The following is a 17103-nucleotide window of genomic DNA, read 5'->3' as shown; positions in this document are numbered from 1 at the left end:
ACTTTGGCCAAGTTCCCTGACTTCTGACCAGAGATTTAAGGTAATTGGTTTTTCCTGTTGTGCAATTTCTATATCTGTAATGTTGGATAATCGATTTTATTTTTATTGACAACTACCCAATATTGTCAAGGATAGAAACAGGCACTGTCCTTCACAGCAGATGAGGGTTTGTTTGGCAGTACTAAACAAACTGGAGGGTCCTTTGGTAATACTAAAATCTTTCTGACATCTAAGAGGACTTTCAGTTCTCTCTCCTATCCAAATGAGTATTTCTGCCTGATACAGGGATTCTCAACTTTTGGTTGCCATTAGAAGCACCTGGGGAGCTTGGTAAAAACATTAAGGCTCACACCCTATTTATCTTCAATGAGCCTGAGCCTCAGTGGTGATTGTTTCACGGACCAAAGTTTGAAAAGCACTGCCCTAGATTTTTACCCAGCCAACCTCTCCTTCTGCTTGACCTTGGCTTAGATGTCACTGCCTTGACAAGTGGTCTCTAAACACTAACCCATCTATTGTCTGGCTGAGGCACCATCCTCAACAATCCCACAAGACCACCTATAACCTGCTCAGTCCCATCTTTCTCCGTTGCAAGAAGGCAAAACCCCCAAGAGAACAGATGTGTCTATCTTTTTACTATATCCCCAGTACATAATAATGATTGACTCATTGAACGAGCTGCAAAAATATACCCACCCATTGTGAACTTACTAGGAATTCATCCTAAGGAAATAATTAAGCATGTATTCAAATACCTAGCCATAAAGCAGAGCCTTTATTTATCAATAAAGGGGTCAAACTAAAATAATGTTTTCAATAAAAGTGATGTATTCAGCAAACTGCAAGTGGAAATTTTTTAAATAATAAATGGAGCAAGAACCTGGATGTCATGCAGGGTGTCATGCAGGGTCTCTGGTGCCGCTTCCCACATAAGAACTCAGGATATGGTGAGGCCAAAAAGGAACCCCCACGGAGCCATAAATAGGGAAGTCACACCACTCTAGTCTCGCTGGCGGCTGGGCTGGAGACACAGGAAGCAGGAGCCACATGATCTGCAACCTGCCATCCACTTCTCTATCAACCAACCAACCCCACTTGCTAACTGCAATCAGTGCTTGCTAGCTCAGCCACCATCTTCTTGCTAACCCCCATTTGCTGCTCGCATAGCCACAGCAGTTATAGTAGTGGCCAATGGCTCACTGGTTACAGCTGATGGCCAACTAGCCACAGCTGATGGTCACCCGATCACAGTTATTGGCCATTTACTATCTGAGCCAGCACCTTCCCACGTGAGGCCGAGAGCCTGGAAACTGTACTCCTGGCTGTCCCACTAGATTTTAGAGTGTCAAGAGACATATTAGCCAACTGCAATAAATGAAACAAATGAATCCTGATTTGAAAAATCTTTTTCAAAACACATTTGAGACAACCAGGAAAACTTGAATACTGACTATTTATAGTTGTATAGTTTAAGGAAATGTGATCATTATAATTAGGCTTTTTTATTTTTAAAAGTCCTTCTTTTAGAGATCCATACTGAATGATTTGTTGGTGATGTCTGGGATTTGGTAAAAAAAAAAAAAAATCCAGGGAAGAGGAAAATGGGTGGGAATATAAATAAAACAATGATAGCCATAAGCTAACAGCTATCGAAGTTATTCTCTCTACTTTTGTATGTTTGAAATTTTCCATAATAAAATATTTTTTAAGTTCTCCCCAAAGTGATGTATAATAGAATAGTTAAGGACTTAGAAATCCATTACCCATTTATTGACAGAAGCAGCTAACAGACAGTTTTATCCCACTGTGTATAAATATACGCACACCGAAAGACCTAACAGGGTATATGCCAAGGAAGTAAGTTTCCTCCTCAGTATCATCCAACAGAACTTCCAACAACGATGGGTATGTTCTATAAGGTGCCCTGTTCAAAACAGTAGTCACTAGGCACACGGCATAGCAGCACAACAGATGAACTGAACTGTTAGTTTTGTGTATTTTAATTTCAATAGTCACATGTGGCTGGCTAATGGATACCACATGGGACAGCACGGGCAGATCATGGAGTTATGGGTGATTATCTTCTTTTTCACTTATTTAAACATTTTTTTTAACAATGAAAAGGCATTGTTTTGCAGTAAGGAAAAAGTGGCTTTGTTTTCATTTAAAACACTTACTATCGGTGTGGGTTCTCTTCAAGAATTTTCTGAAAATGAAATAAGTGGTGGAATAAAGCAAATTATACAGAAACATTTTATGTATCTGCTTTCACTTAACTTTTAAAGGAAAGACCAAAAGCAAGGCAATTCACTTCCAAGTCTTTTCTTTCAACTGTATTCCTTCAATCTCAATTCATATAAAAAGATGTTTTTATCTGTTTACTGAAAGGATGGAGGGTGACTGCATTGCCTACATTAGAACTTTTAACATTTTTGTCAATCATAATGGAAAGAAAATAGAACTAGGGCTCAAAAGAGCCTTTGTGGTTTTTAGCTAATGAATTGGGAGCAATAGGAACAGGCAGAAGAAAATATTTAAAAGATCAAGACAGATTTCTTTATTGATGCAATCGGCAAATAGGAGTAATCTGGATCAATACGATGGAGTCGGAAAGGAATATAGGACCTTAAACATGACAGCTGTTAACAGGTATGTCTGCAGTTGTAGTTCACAATAAAGTGGAAGTCTAAGCATAAAAGAAACATGGCAGAGGTGAAATTTTTATTGACTTATCATAATTTTTCAGCATACAAAGTATCTAATCAAGTGTAATATTTACAATTCTTACATAATGTACATTTTAGAATAACTATAAAGATAATGTACTTTGTTCCATTTACAATGACAAACTACAGTAAAACTACATTCATGAATTAGATACAAATCCTCTACATACTAATAAAAAGTAAATGAAGTGTTGGTTATACATTCTTTAAAATATACCTTTTCACAGGTAGCAAAAAATATTACATGTAATACGTCTTATGACTGGAATGATCTAAAAATACCACAAAGCACAAGTAAACACATGTAGAAAAGTAGCTCATCATTTCTAAAAGTTAACCGTTAGCCTTTGTGTAAAATAAATGATGCCAAAAATCTTTATAATGCAGCAAGCTTTCCCTGTTTAAAATTAACACCCAAAATGTGGGGAGGTATGTTGAGGAAAATAACAAAATCTAGAACCTAAGATAGTGAAAAGACCAATACAGAGAAGTTTATTTAATTAAATTTTGCTTCCCTCCCCCACCATTATCTGATTTTAAGTAGATAAATTTATGTAAACAGAAAGGGATGTCCCCAAACCATATTTGTAGATATCAGGATTCAACCAAACTGAATCCAAGCCCCTTCTAGTTATCTTTCATTTGGACACATCAAGAAATTGGTAAGTACAGGCATACTTCGGAGATACTGTGTGTTCATTTCCAGGCCACTGCAATGAAGCATGTATCACAATAAAGCTAACTGTAATCTTTTTAGTGGCGGAAGGTCTTGCCTTCAATTTGTAAAAACACATCTGTGAAGCATGCCTGGATATGGTAAATTAAAATTACCTTTGAAATGTTTTGCTTTCATCAATGTGCAAAATTAATGTTGCAAAAATGTAAATTTTCTTACAATTTAATGTCTTCAAATCCTCATCTATTCCTCCGAGGGAATTTTATATCCAGGTTCCCCAGAATATCTGGAGCCTTTGTTATCAAAACACAAGGAAAGCTGGCAGTCATTATCAGATTTTGCTGCTTTACAACGTTTCCAAATCATTTCATGGTACAAGTAAAGTGCCTCTGACTAGTAGTCAGACAGGGTTTCTGGTGTCACCTGTGCCACCAATCAGCAAACCAGTGACCCCCTAGGGAAAACAAGAGGAGCAGCCCAGGATCAAAGAAGAGACAATGCTGGCACAGTTAGAGGAAGACCTCACAAGTCCTGCTGTGAAATCAGGTGAGATAATGTCAACGTAGTTTGTGAGCAGCAGAACAGTATACAAAGGGTTATTACAGTTTTGCTTTGTTTCATCCCACTCCTTTTATTTGTGAGGAACTCGGAACCAAAAGGAGTAGTAACTACTAGTCAGTGCTCCTTCACTATATCATGCAGTTCTGAAGTCATTGTGGACAATTCTATAAAAACATCATTTTTCCAGCTCATGTCCATGGTCAAAAGTGCTATCAAACAGAAAAGTTAGTTTGACAACCTAAGAGTGATAAGGGAATGTCTTATTATGAATGGGTAGTAAACTTAGTCTTAAATATAATTTGGTTTATTGTAACCATATTTGACATGTGTAAAATTATATTTTTTAAATACTCCTTAACACATCACAACTGAAGTTGTCCAGACGGTGAAGGTGTAATTTCTTTTTTTCAAAATGCACTCATGAAGAACCAAAGTACATATTCCAAATTATATCTATACATGTTTTGGAAAGTAAACACCAGAGTTCATTAAAATTTATAGTGAACACCAGTATAAATTAGGCAAACACTGTAATGTAGTGAATCCCTGGAAATTCCTGAATTTCTAAGGACTGTACCAAAGGTAATTTTTAAAACCTTAGAAATCTTAAACATGTAAGTTACAATGAAAAACTGCAAATAACTACGCAATTAAGCAATAGTTCTAACATGAAACTGCATCTAATGAACACATAGTGCAAATAATATTCTTATTTTGATATTAATCTAATTTTTAAGTTAATGAGCTAATGATAATGAGTAACAGAATAATGGTAAGGAATCAGAAACTACCATCAGCACATCAATTAGGGAAAGAAAACAAAGGGCAATCACATTGACTTATGAAGCCCAAGAGTATGATTAACATTGTTTATACTATAATTTCTCATAATGCATTGACTAATTCACAGCATAATAAAACTCTGATTTGTTACATACTGTAGAAAAGCTATTAGCTGATATAGCTCAATTTACCTTGGTAAGATCCAATCTACTTTGTAACTACTTGTAATATAGCTTTGCTGTTTACTGCATCATTTCTGCCAAATTTAATACAAATTGAGTCTCGGCATACTCAAGAGATCAAGCCACAGAAATCTATTTTTGTAGTGCCAGGCTCCCTGTATTGTTAAAGATTCCACTTTCTCTGAAGTTGTTCAGAACCATGATCATATTTAGTGCATTTCAATATACCTCTAACCACTAAATTAGACACTAATTACTGCCACATTAACAACTCATGACTCAAGCCAGAGGAGGTAAGAGTGTCATAAAGAATTGCCTTCACAACCAGGGATCCCAGAGGTTTTCTGAAGCACCAATGGCTGGATCCAAAAGGAAAACTGCCTAGGCTTCCTCAGTTCCAGGTTAGGAGCTTTAGGAGTGAAGTCCTAGGATTAAAACAGAAATAGGCACTACCGAAAAAAAGTGAGGCTCTCTTTTCTTTCCTCTTTCTTTCTGTTTTGTTTGTTTTCAACATATTCCCTTATCCTTGAGCTTTTTGAAAAATTAATTTCAAACTGCACGCTAAATAAAAATGTTATAAGTCAGACTTTTGCCAAGCCAGATGATCTGTAACTTAAGAGAAACAAGAAAGATTTAATGTTCCTGTTGTTGTTTTAATTACAATACAAGGTTTTGGATTAGCATTTCCTTAGAAATAATTCATAGTTTTTATCCTTATCTAATATGTAGTTATCAGTAAGTAAGCATTATATGCATGCAATTTGGCCAAATATGGAACCTTTTCTGTGGTGTGAACTTATTTCAGTATAATTCCTGTTTACACTGATTCCATTTTGATGGTCAGTTAGCTTATAAAACTCTAGTTATTGGGAATGGGGAAATGTTAGAAAATGTATTATCTACCCAAAGATGGAATCAGACTAATTTGCAGCATACATACGGTAAATTAGTATAGCCATAATATTTTGGAATTCAAGGGTCTGTGATTCATATAACCAAATACTAAAGCTCTATAGATGCTATAATTTAAAAGAATATACACTGTATACAGTAAGTACACAGGATAGATATTGAAAAAATTAAAAACCAATTAATTGCTATATATTATAGTAAAAACGAAGAAAAACATGAGGTTTTTTCCCTCCTTTTACAGAGACTTTTCTTTCAGTAGGAGAAATAGCAATAATGTATCTTGAGAGGGACAAATTTTCAATATAAAAATGCTCTACATTACTTTAAAAATCAACTTTTCTTTTGAAATTTGATGAAAGCATAATTTTGTGACATTGAAGTAACCTTTGAAACAGTTTTATTACGTCAATAAATTTGTCACAGTTTTAGGAAGTCAACCCAACAATGAAGAACTACAACCTCTATAACTGAGATTCTTCGGGTGATTTGAAAGAAAATTGTTAAGGGCTTCTTTTTGCTTCATAAAATGGAATAAATCTGAAGAACTGAGTTATGTCTACCTGCGCAACCATTTATATGTATGTTAAAGATGCTAAAGTACTAATAACCAGATATCTAAGGACTATAACTGCATTTATGAGCAAACGGGGGAAACCATTTTCTAGTTCTAATAACTGAATTTGTATTGTGTATATGATAACTAGGCTATGAAAAACAAAACAAAACAATTTTTAAACCACTAAAACTCATCAGGGAAACTAAAGAAAAGATACAGTCTGGAGGCAGGCAGGACAGTCGGTTCCCACTCGACGTAGACATGGTTGACTGAACGATCCTGGGCAAGTCGCATAGAAAAAGTAATAACCAATGCTACCACCCACTGGCAAAAAAAAGAGATTTCTTCTAAACTCTTAGCCTATTGTAATCTAAAGACGGCTTCAGTCCAGATTCAACTTTGTTTCTATAAAAATAGCCCTTTAAACAGGCTTTTTCTCTTTTTTTAATAAAAGAGGTCCTGAAGTAGCAGGTTCTTCTTCCAACTACTAAAAATATCAACGAATGGGTACCTTTTCTCCAAACCACTCAATCAATATCTCCTAAAATTAAGTAAGCAGAATTAAATCAGCAAAAATGTGTGAGTTTTCAGATCTACACATTAGGGGGTCACCAGCTTTAATATTTTTCCCTTCTTAAAAAATTCAGAATTTCTGTGAATCTTGCTGGAAACGATTCAGTTTCTCTGGATTATTGGATGCCATTTGGGAAAAATCACGAAAAATATCCTGATAAGTTTCATCACCTGTATGAAAGTAAAATAAGGACATTTAAAATTTATACAATGAAAGTATTAATAAACATTCATTTTTATGATGAGGAACTATTTTATAATTCATTATATTACAATTGTGTTCAGATGACCATTTTTGCAAGAAAAAAGATAAACTAAATATAAATGCTGAAAAAGTGTATAGTGAAAGAAAAAAAAAACAAACTATACCTGAAATAAGCACCTCAGATGCAGCCACAGAGGAAAGTTCAGAGTTAGAAAAAAGCAAAGATGCAAGTGTTTTAAAGCAATGTAAAGAAACACATTTATTAACACACAGGAAATAAGTCATTCTAAGTGAGGTATAGTAAACAAGGCATTCTTTAAATAAATATTTCCCTTGATCAAGACCAAAAGGAAAGACCAAAAACAAATACTAAGTATTTCTGATGGATGCAAGTTATTAACAAGACAAACTGATAATCAGGTGGGAGAAAAGCCTGTTTTAATATGACCTTTTAATCAAAAGGCAGTTTAATTTAAACAGCATGTGAAAAAGAAATTCTTTACTCAAACGTTAATGCTTAACTAAAACTAATGCACCTAATCCACGGCTTACTAATAAGCTTATGAAATGATAAAGCCTAGAAAATGACTATAAAATCATAATTTCACATTAATTCAGAACTTTTTGTATACTTTGGATCATATGAGTAAGAATGTTATGACAAAAGGGGAATATACCAAATACAAGTTAAATTAGGATAATAGACATATGTATATACACACAAATATGCTTGTAGAGAAGTAGATTATAGATACTGGCTGATACTATAGCGGATTGATTACTATTATTTCTTGCCATGAGAAACTAAATTATACACACAGATTATTCCTCAAATGATTAGTATAAAGAAAAATCTTATTTTCAAGATGAACCACCCATTATGAATGCTTCCTATTAAACGTTAGCTTTATACAGAAGCTTAGCATAGTTGTTTTCAAGATTTAGACTGTCAAACACTATTTTACATGACTATTGTTGCAACATGGTTTTATAAATATTTCCCATCGTATACCTTGCATCCATCTTATGACAAACTCATTTGCTACAGTTAATAGTGCAGTAAGTTTTGTCAGCTTTTGAAAAGCGAGATTTTTGAGGCAATAGATGTCATACCAAAAGCTACAGAATTAGAAAAAAGTTTGGGAAGGGAATAAAGATCTAGTAAAAAGGTCTAATAGCATAACTCAAGATTTTCATTAAAAATTTTTAGTACTTTTAATATTTAGCCACTTTTAATATTTAGTCTATGTAAAAAGCAAGTTATTGAAATCTCTATATAATTTTCATTTAACCCTGGACATTTTCTTATGACCTGAATCAATCAATCTACTTTAAAAAGAAAAAAATACAGTAAGTAGAGAATTTTAATAGGCTAAGAGTAATATTTAACTCATATTATTGTTACTAAAATAATAAAAATAAAGGTTGATATGCTGGAACAACTGGTAAGACAATCCAATAATACCCATGATTTCTTAAAAGTTTACTCCCACATTGAAAGACAAACTACAATCTAGTCCCCTTTTTAGCCATTCTAAAAGATATAAAATAAACTGAGAAGAGACTAACATTAAATATCAATTAAGAAACCATACAAAATATTTTAAAATTTTTCTTATTCTTAGATGTTGAATTAAAATATTTAAAATATTTATTGTAAACATTATAAATATTTTTAAAATACTATTTAAACTGGAGAGTCTGGAATTTTACTTTCCAAGAAAGTATAAAGTGCAGATTATAATACAAAAATACCACACTGATTTTATCATTCAACACCAGAAGTAACTTAAAAGGCACACATTTATACATTCAAGAAGACACAGGAAGAAGGATCTAGCAAACACTAACGTCAAATAGTTTACAGATAGCACCAGGTGACCATTCTTAAGTATAACAACAGTACAATGGCAATATATGGCTTCTACTATTAGCAATGCATATTTTGTATAACAAGCTGTGGGATTGTTTTGTGTGTGTGTGTATTTCTAGTTTTTGTTTCTAAATTATCTAGTACCTATTACACAAGTACATTTTAGTAGAACCATTGTACCATGGGAAACAAATTACAAGTTTTTATTCACTGAATTAAAAGCTTCCATGAAGGAAAGTGTTGGTGCTACACTAATTGGTTTCACTTATTGAATACATTTTTAAAGAGTCAATACAGTAAGCAAGAAAGTCTCACCTTCACACACACACACACACACACACACACACACACACACACACACACACGCAACTTTTTGTTAATCAGTTTCTAACAAAACATTAATTAACGGACTACAAATATAATACCCTTTCTTAGGCCTCAAAATGTGTGGTCAAAAAGCAAACATTATAATAACAACAGTGACTAAGATATTTAATACAGTTAACACAAATTGAACTTCAATGGGATTCTTTAAAATTTAAATATAATTTTAATCATTTAAAATTTTTCCCATGGCAAATATAACTTGTCTACACTAGTATACATAAACAATAACCTAAGATATGTTGCCTTAGGAAGTTCATAGAAAGACATTTAACAGTTTATTATATGTGGTAAACAACTAATCACCCAATATTTGTAATGCCAAGTTATAGCCTTTAAATTACTTAATTCTATTTCTCTACAGAAAATTAACTTTTCTACGTGCCCGGACAGTTCCGGGTTTTTAAAATGTGGATTTGTGTTTACACCAATATTTTAAAATAGTTTTTCATTTAGGATTTTCAGAATAGCCATTGCAACAGCAGTTATAATGATCCAAGATTTTGCTGATTTTGCTCTTGAAATGGCAGCATGTGAGACCCCCACCCCCAGGTGATCCTGCCCCTTCTGGGTTGATTATAGCCTGCTTTTTATAAACGTTTAGATCAGTGATCAACCTTTGCCAGCAACATACTGATATAACCAGTAGTAGGTTCACTAAAGCAATGATTTTCAACTGGCTGAGAAACTGCCAACAGTCAAGAGGAATCCTACAGTCAGAAACTGTGGGAACCACCAAACTAGTTTCCAACAATTGAGAGCAGGGCATAATATCTCACTCACCCTCTTCACCCCAACCCCTTCCTCCTAGGAGTTGTAGGAACTGATAAAGAGGGATACATTTGCAAAAAATAGGGAGTCAAGGTCAGGGTTATAGATAGAAAATTCAGAAGTGGGGTTTCTTAGAAATGGGTGCATGATTCCCAAAGATTGTATCTCAGTCTTTTAAATGGTACGGTTCTTCATTATGAAAAGACTGAAAATACCCAGAATTCTGAGGTTTTCTTTCTTAGGCTGGGCAACAAAAAAAAGATAAAATGATCAATCAAAATCTATGAGAAAAATTTACAGTGATAAGTGAAGGGAAAGAAAGGGCCTGCTGCCCAAGCAAACATATCTGCTCTCCAAAGACTCATAAAGGAAAAGAAAAATAGCCAGAGAGCAATTGCTGTACCATTTCACCACGTCACCTGTATAAGTATAAAATTCTTCTGTTTTAAATATGAGACCCTCTAAATGAACTAAAAATCTAATTATTATCAAGATGGTCCTCAAATAGATCAAAAATCTCCTTTTATTCTGCTCATACATCATTTCCAGAATTCTGATTAATGTTTTTAAACTCTAAAATGAAATTCGAGAGTGATAGGGAAGCTTGTTTTTTAAAAGGAGGCTTTTTTTCAAATTTTCATTCAAACAAATTGCAAAAATCTATTTTTCTATGGGTAACTGTAAAGTATATACTCATAAACTTATACATAGAACGACAGTGAAAGAGACGTTTGAATGCTCCTAAATGGTGGCAGAAGCCCAAGCATTTGGATGGAACCAGAAGTTGCAAGAGCAAAAAAGCCCTGTCCTTTCAAGCCTCCCAGCTCCAGAGAAAAATTGACCACTGACCTTCTAGACTAATCAGTTGGGTATAACTTCATCAGCAAACACCTTAAGGAAAGAGCAGCTGACCGAACATTGATGTTTAAATTTACAGGGAAAAAAAAAACTGTTTAACTTAAACTCTTGAAGTTCACACTGATCTCACAAATATCAGGTCATAGCCTTTGAATAATTTTTATTTTAAAGTGCTTAAACACAAAGCCCTCAAAAATGGCCTCGTAATACTATCACTTAAGTATATCTGTTACAAAATTATAACATTTAAAATCTAACACTCAAGTTTAAAACAAATGGGTGAAATTCAGAGTTAATGCTGAGACTTCACCCTTAATCAGCTCTCTTACATCTTGGTATATCAGGAGTCAGAAGTATTGTTTGATCCATAGGATTAAAGTGGGACACCCTAGATTAGAAGTATCTAGATGAAGTTCCTCTGTTCTCAAAGTTCGTATATGTCCCCTATTAGACCAAAATTAAGGAGTAAATATAGTCCTTTGAGAAAAGAATAACCCCATTATTTATATTAATTATATATTAATCTGGTTAAACTTGAAATGGCCGAAGCTAGCACAAAGTACAGAAATTTCAAAACATATTTAAACAGGAATAGATATTACAAACCACTTTTAAAATAATATATTAATATTCATTAAAAAAACAAATATACTGAACAGTCTCAATTATTTTAGTGATTAATTCTTTTTTACTTATATGTATATGAATTTAAAACAGATAAAATAGTAATTCATATACTCAAATTCATGAAACTGGAGATCTAATTACTCGGTAAGTTCATTAAAGAGAAGAATTTGATCAACATTTCTTCCTTTTCTTAAAGGTGAAAATTATTCAAAATGAGACTTGAGCTGATCCTGAGTTAAGAGTTCTCTAATATGAATACATCTACTTTGCCATCAAGTTCACGAACTACTGTTCGAAATACTTCCATTTATCCAACAGATATTGCACAATTGCTTGGGGCAAGGCTGTAAGATAAAATGAGAACTTTTCCCTACAACTTTTAAACTAACTCCACTCCCATTATGGACTTCTTACCCAACCGATAAATTTCGTTTTTGAACCTTCAACTCATGTTTAGATCAGAGTATAGAACTCTTAATTCATTTTCTAGCTATTTTCCATACTGACTTTTTATATGCCAAACACATGGTGATTTGTTTTTTCCCTGAACACAATTTATAGAAATTCCCTGAATAACAAAAAGACATCATTTTGTTATATTCACTTGATAGCTAAAGAGAATTTCAAAACGCAAATGACTATTGTGCTGCTTGCTGTTAAGTGTATAAAGATACGTTATCATTCCATTCACTTCACTGGAATGTAAGTGGAAGACATCTGTACGGCAGATAAAGCAGTCAGTCAGCAGCCAGAGTTAAATACACCAAGTAAATGTGTACTGGAATAGGATCATGGATATTTAAAGGCCCAGAAGTTAGCCACCCCCAAGAATTCAGTTAGTACATATGTAACAACTCACAGTTTACAATGATAAAAACTGTACAGTATTAAGTTAGTGTGCTAAAGACTATGAGTCTTCCAACTGTAAACTGATAAACTCCTGAATGCATTTCTTATACTGCATCTCAGTATGGTTATTAGTAGAATATTGACCTGGCTGTCCATAAAGTCCTTCCGATTCCCGCATCTCTTCATTCATTCTTGCTAAACGTAACCTAAAATTAAATAAAAGGATTATTATAGATGAAGTTATGCAATATATTCATAAACTAATGAATTATATAAGCAGGCAGAATGTGTACTGATGTAATTTTTTTTCTTTTACCAATATTTGCCATTAAAATAAGCAAGCTTTCAGTTTATCAGACCCAGCAATCTGAGACACAAAAATAATTGTATTTTACTTTACACAATTCTCATGAGAGAAGACAATAAAAGATTTCTAACAAGTGCATTTCAGCTCTGTTTACACAGGATCCTTGCAGCACCTTTAACAGCTTGCTTCCGCCAGACTCCAGAGAATTGCTGGCTTCTACAGCAACCTATCAAACGTTAAAGATGAACGTTTGAAATCATTGCTTTCAAACAATAGTATGAAAAGTACGGAAGCAATAGCCTGTCATAAATTCATTTTGGTTCACCCTGAGGTGAGTTAGTTCCAGACATATAAATCGCATGTGTTAGCGCTAAATACTGGGAATATATTTTGATATACAAACGTTATCATAATGACCATAGGTGACCAAGATTTTTCCCAAGGTTATCTATCATATTGGTTATACATTCTTTTGGGGTTACTCAGCCTGGCAGCAGGAACACATGTAGCAATGGATTAAGAAGACAAGAATTTCCTCCCATTTTCTTACTAACTTTAAGCAACATTCTGAAACAGGCAAATGCTGCCTTTGGTGCCCTTCTCCTACTTTGTATTACTCGCCTGTCCTTCAGGCTACCAAATACTCACTGCCTTCCCAGAGCTCTAGCAGCCTCTTCTAACATGCTCTCCCTGGCAACTATAGCTTCGGACACAGGCTTTTCCCATATTCAAAGTACAACAAATTCCTTCCATCTCCATTTTCAACCACTGTGTGTTAATAATAATACCACCATAATTATCCCTTTAGCATTTGGACTTTTCAGAGATGATGCCTAGTTTCAAAAAATTAAGTGAAACTGAAGTTCTCACACGAAGTAGTATGAGAAAATTTAGATAATTTGAGAACAAGTATCTTTGAGGAAGAGGGGCCATTACTATGAGAATTGCCTGGGAACCCTACCAAACCAAGTTTCATTTCTCTGTACTATTCCTATCTTTTCTGTAATAATTTATCTTTCTCTAATTATAAATCTATTATAAATCTATAGTAATTATAAATCTATAGTAATTTAATAGTTCCAAATTTTCCTACAATCGCCTCCACAGTAATAATAACCCCTCCAGTGAGGAAAGGAAGTTGAGTACAGAGAAAGTATGTTTTTCTTTTTTAATTTGGCAAGAGTCAGGGAGGGGTGATATGGCAAGTCAGGAATTCTCAGTGGGAACTCAGGAGTTCAAGGCAGTCATGGGAGTTTCTCTTTGTGACTGATTCAGTAGCGTGAATAGAACTATCTCTACTCAGATAACGGGATCAACAACATTCAGGCCATCACTGAGCCCAGAATAGAATGAAAACAGTGACTTCATACAGCATATGCTTGAGATGTCCTACATAATGATGACTGTAGATGAAATCACATTTCCAAATTCCAAGTTAATAAATAACTTTAAGATGAAAAGCAAATTAAGACCTCAAAATTCTTTCTTTAACAGGTCTTATTAAATTGTATTCAAACATTCAAAAACAAGAATTTTTGTCTTAAAATACCAATATACGTGTGATTCTTTAAAAACTAAGTACAAACAGATCCCTAAGTATCACTGACCCAAAGCAATGAAACTACAAAAGTTACTAATATCTGCAGGTGTCTAATTCTCGACATTGTAGAATGATTGCCTATTACTACACCAATCGAACCCCAACCCCTGTACTGAACTAAGAGTTAAAAAATCCATTTCAGAGAAATCACTGGTTTTCTGTTCCTACTGGTCATGCAGTATAACAGAAGTGGCTAAGAACATGGGTTTTTGAGCCAGAATTCTTGGTTTCAAATCCCAGCTCCACCACTTACTAGTTTCTCAAATTATCTGTGGTTTGGCTTCCTTATAAAATTAGGCTAATATAATACCTTCCTCATAGAGTTGTGAGAACCAAATCAGTTCATGCATGTAAAGTGCTTAATATACTTAATGTATGTAGAGAAGTACATGGCATATAGTAAACAACCAGCCAAATTTAAAATTCACACCTACACAGGAAACTCCAACATTAAAATCCTGTACAAGTAATGTACTGTATGGGAAATAATCCCGTAAAAAGAAAACACTTACAAGGTCACTATATCAGCATTGGCTGCTTCCACAGCTATACTCAAAGGGTCTTTCCCTTCTTCATCAGTGGCATGTTGATTGGCACCTCGTTTTAGGAATAAACATACCTGCCTGTTTAAGCAAACAGCATTTTTGGGATATTGCCAACATGAAATTAGTATTTACCTTAAAAAATAAAAAGCACTATCTAAATTAAAGGAATAAGATTTTCATCAGGAAATTCTTATTCATTCTACAAATATTTATTGAACACTGACTTTAATAATAAAAATTTACCACAATCAGCATTTTACATATCTCAAAATATTTTCATATTTAACCTGGTACTATATAGCAGAGTGGAATGTAAAAGGTGTGATAAAATACAGTGAATGTTTAAATTTAAAAAAACATATTACAGTAAAAGATACATTGCCCCTCAGAATACTCCCCCTCACTTCGAACACATTTATACCACCTTTCTTGCCACTTTCTGAAGCAGTTCTGAAGTCCTCTTTCGTGATTGTCTTTAGTTGCGCTGTTGTGGCTGCTTTGATGTACTGAATCAATTCAAAACATTTTTCTTTCATGGTCATTTTGACTTTAGGGTCATTTTGACTTCAGGGTAGAGCCAGAAGTGGCACGATGCCAGATCTGGTGAATAAAGTAGATGAGGACACACCAGAATGTTTTTATTTGATAGAAATTGCCATACCAGAAGCGATGTGCGATACAGAGAATTGCCACGATGGAAAGATACTCACAAAAGAGGGCTTCCAGAACTGCTTCAGAAAGTGGCAAGAATGATAGAATAAGTGTGTTCAAAGCGAGGAGGAATATTTTTTTATATGAGAATTTATTTATTTACTTATTTACTTATTTATTTAACAGGACTTTATTGGGGAACAGTGTGTACTTCCAGGACTTTTTTCCAAGTCAAATTGTCCCTTCAATCTTAGTTGTGGAGGGTGCCGTTCAGCTTCAAGTTGTTGTCCTTTCAGTCTTAGCTGTGGAGGTCCAGTTGCCGTTGCTAGTTGCAGGGGGCGCAGCCCACCATCCCTTGCGGGAGTCGAACCGGCAACCTTGTCGTTGAGAAGATGCACTCCAACAAACTGAGCCATCCCGGAGCTCAGCGGCAGCGCAGCTCAAGGTGCCGTGTTCAATCTTGCAGGACTCGAGGAAGTGAACTGGCAACCTTGTGGTTGAGAGCCCACTGGACCATATGGGAATCGAACCGGCAGCCTTCGGATTTAGGAGCATGGAGCTCTAACCGCCTGAGCCACCAGGCCGGCCCCAAGGAGGAGTATTTTGAGGAGTGATTAATGGCAATGTGTCTTTTACTGGAATAAATTTTTTATGAAAACATTCACCATATTTTTCAATCATACCTCATATACATTATGGTCCCTACCTTCAAAGAGCATCATAAAAAGATGTACAACAATATCCATAAATTTAAATAAAACAAAAATCACTCAAGGTCAATATCTGGAACAGAAGGAAGCCAAGGTAATGTTAACATCATAATATAATGATAATACAATCGCAGAGTGGGAAGTAATCCTCCCACTGCACTCCACAAATATTGTAACTTTAAAAAATTGACAAAAATGAAAAACATGTAAAAGAATGAGTACATGGAATCTATGAAGTAAAATGGAAGAATTATGATTGTTTAAGAAGAAAATGCAAAGGATAAGTTAAATGCCATCATTTTTAAACATAGAAAAGTTTTCATGATGAAGTTATTGGACTGAATCTCTTTGCTTACAGAGGCAAAGAGAACAAACAAGTTGTGATAAAAATAGAAGATGGTATAAATAAACATAAAAAAGAACAGCTTCTTACTTGTCATGGAAATAGAAAGTGGATATCCTGAAATGTTTTATTAAAGAACCATCACCTAACGACACAAGCTTTTCACATAAGGTCAACATTTTTACTTTATTTGTACCCTCTAATAGAAAGTATTTCCATGGCTTTCTTGTTCTGTGCATCTAAATATTACTCCAGAAGCCACAATGTCAATAGCACAATTTGACTTTAGCTACCCTATAGCTAAAACTGAAATGTCTAAAGTTATGAAACTCTCCCAAAATGTGTGTGTTATGTACATGCATAAATACTATACACACAAATTTGTCTGACAAAAGTCGCCATAATTTCATT

At 34.3% G+C, this 17103-nt stretch overlaps 1 protein-coding gene across 7 annotated transcripts in view; it reads right to left on the bottom strand.

Annotated features, from left to right (window-relative positions):
* Positions 1-2707: 2707 nt before the first annotated feature.
* The window catches only part of ACAP2 (ArfGAP with coiled-coil, ankyrin repeat and PH domains 2), a 127824-nt gene continuing 113428 nt past the window's right edge, over positions 2708-17103 (bottom strand). For 6 of the 7 annotated variants that reach the window (XM_081062974.1, XM_081062977.1, XM_081062975.1 and 3 more), the window contains 3 exons: positions 14956-15066; positions 12681-12742; positions 2708-7140 (listed from right to left, as the gene is read on the bottom strand). In XM_081062974.1, coding sequence (XP_080919100.1) covers positions 7040-7140; positions 12681-12742; positions 14956-15066 — 274 coding nt within the window. In that variant the 3' untranslated portion in view covers positions 2708-7039. The remainder of the gene's footprint in view (positions 7141-12680; positions 12743-14955; positions 15067-17103) is intronic. The other variant, XM_081062976.1, reaches the window with a different exon arrangement.

Source organism: Rhinolophus hipposideros, assembly GCF_964194185.1.
Source record: "Rhinolophus hipposideros genome assembly, chromosome: 2".
Lineage (NCBI taxonomy): Eukaryota > Metazoa > Chordata > Mammalia > Chiroptera > Rhinolophidae > Rhinolophus > Rhinolophus hipposideros.
This window is presented reverse-complemented; position numbering and strand designations above follow the sequence as displayed.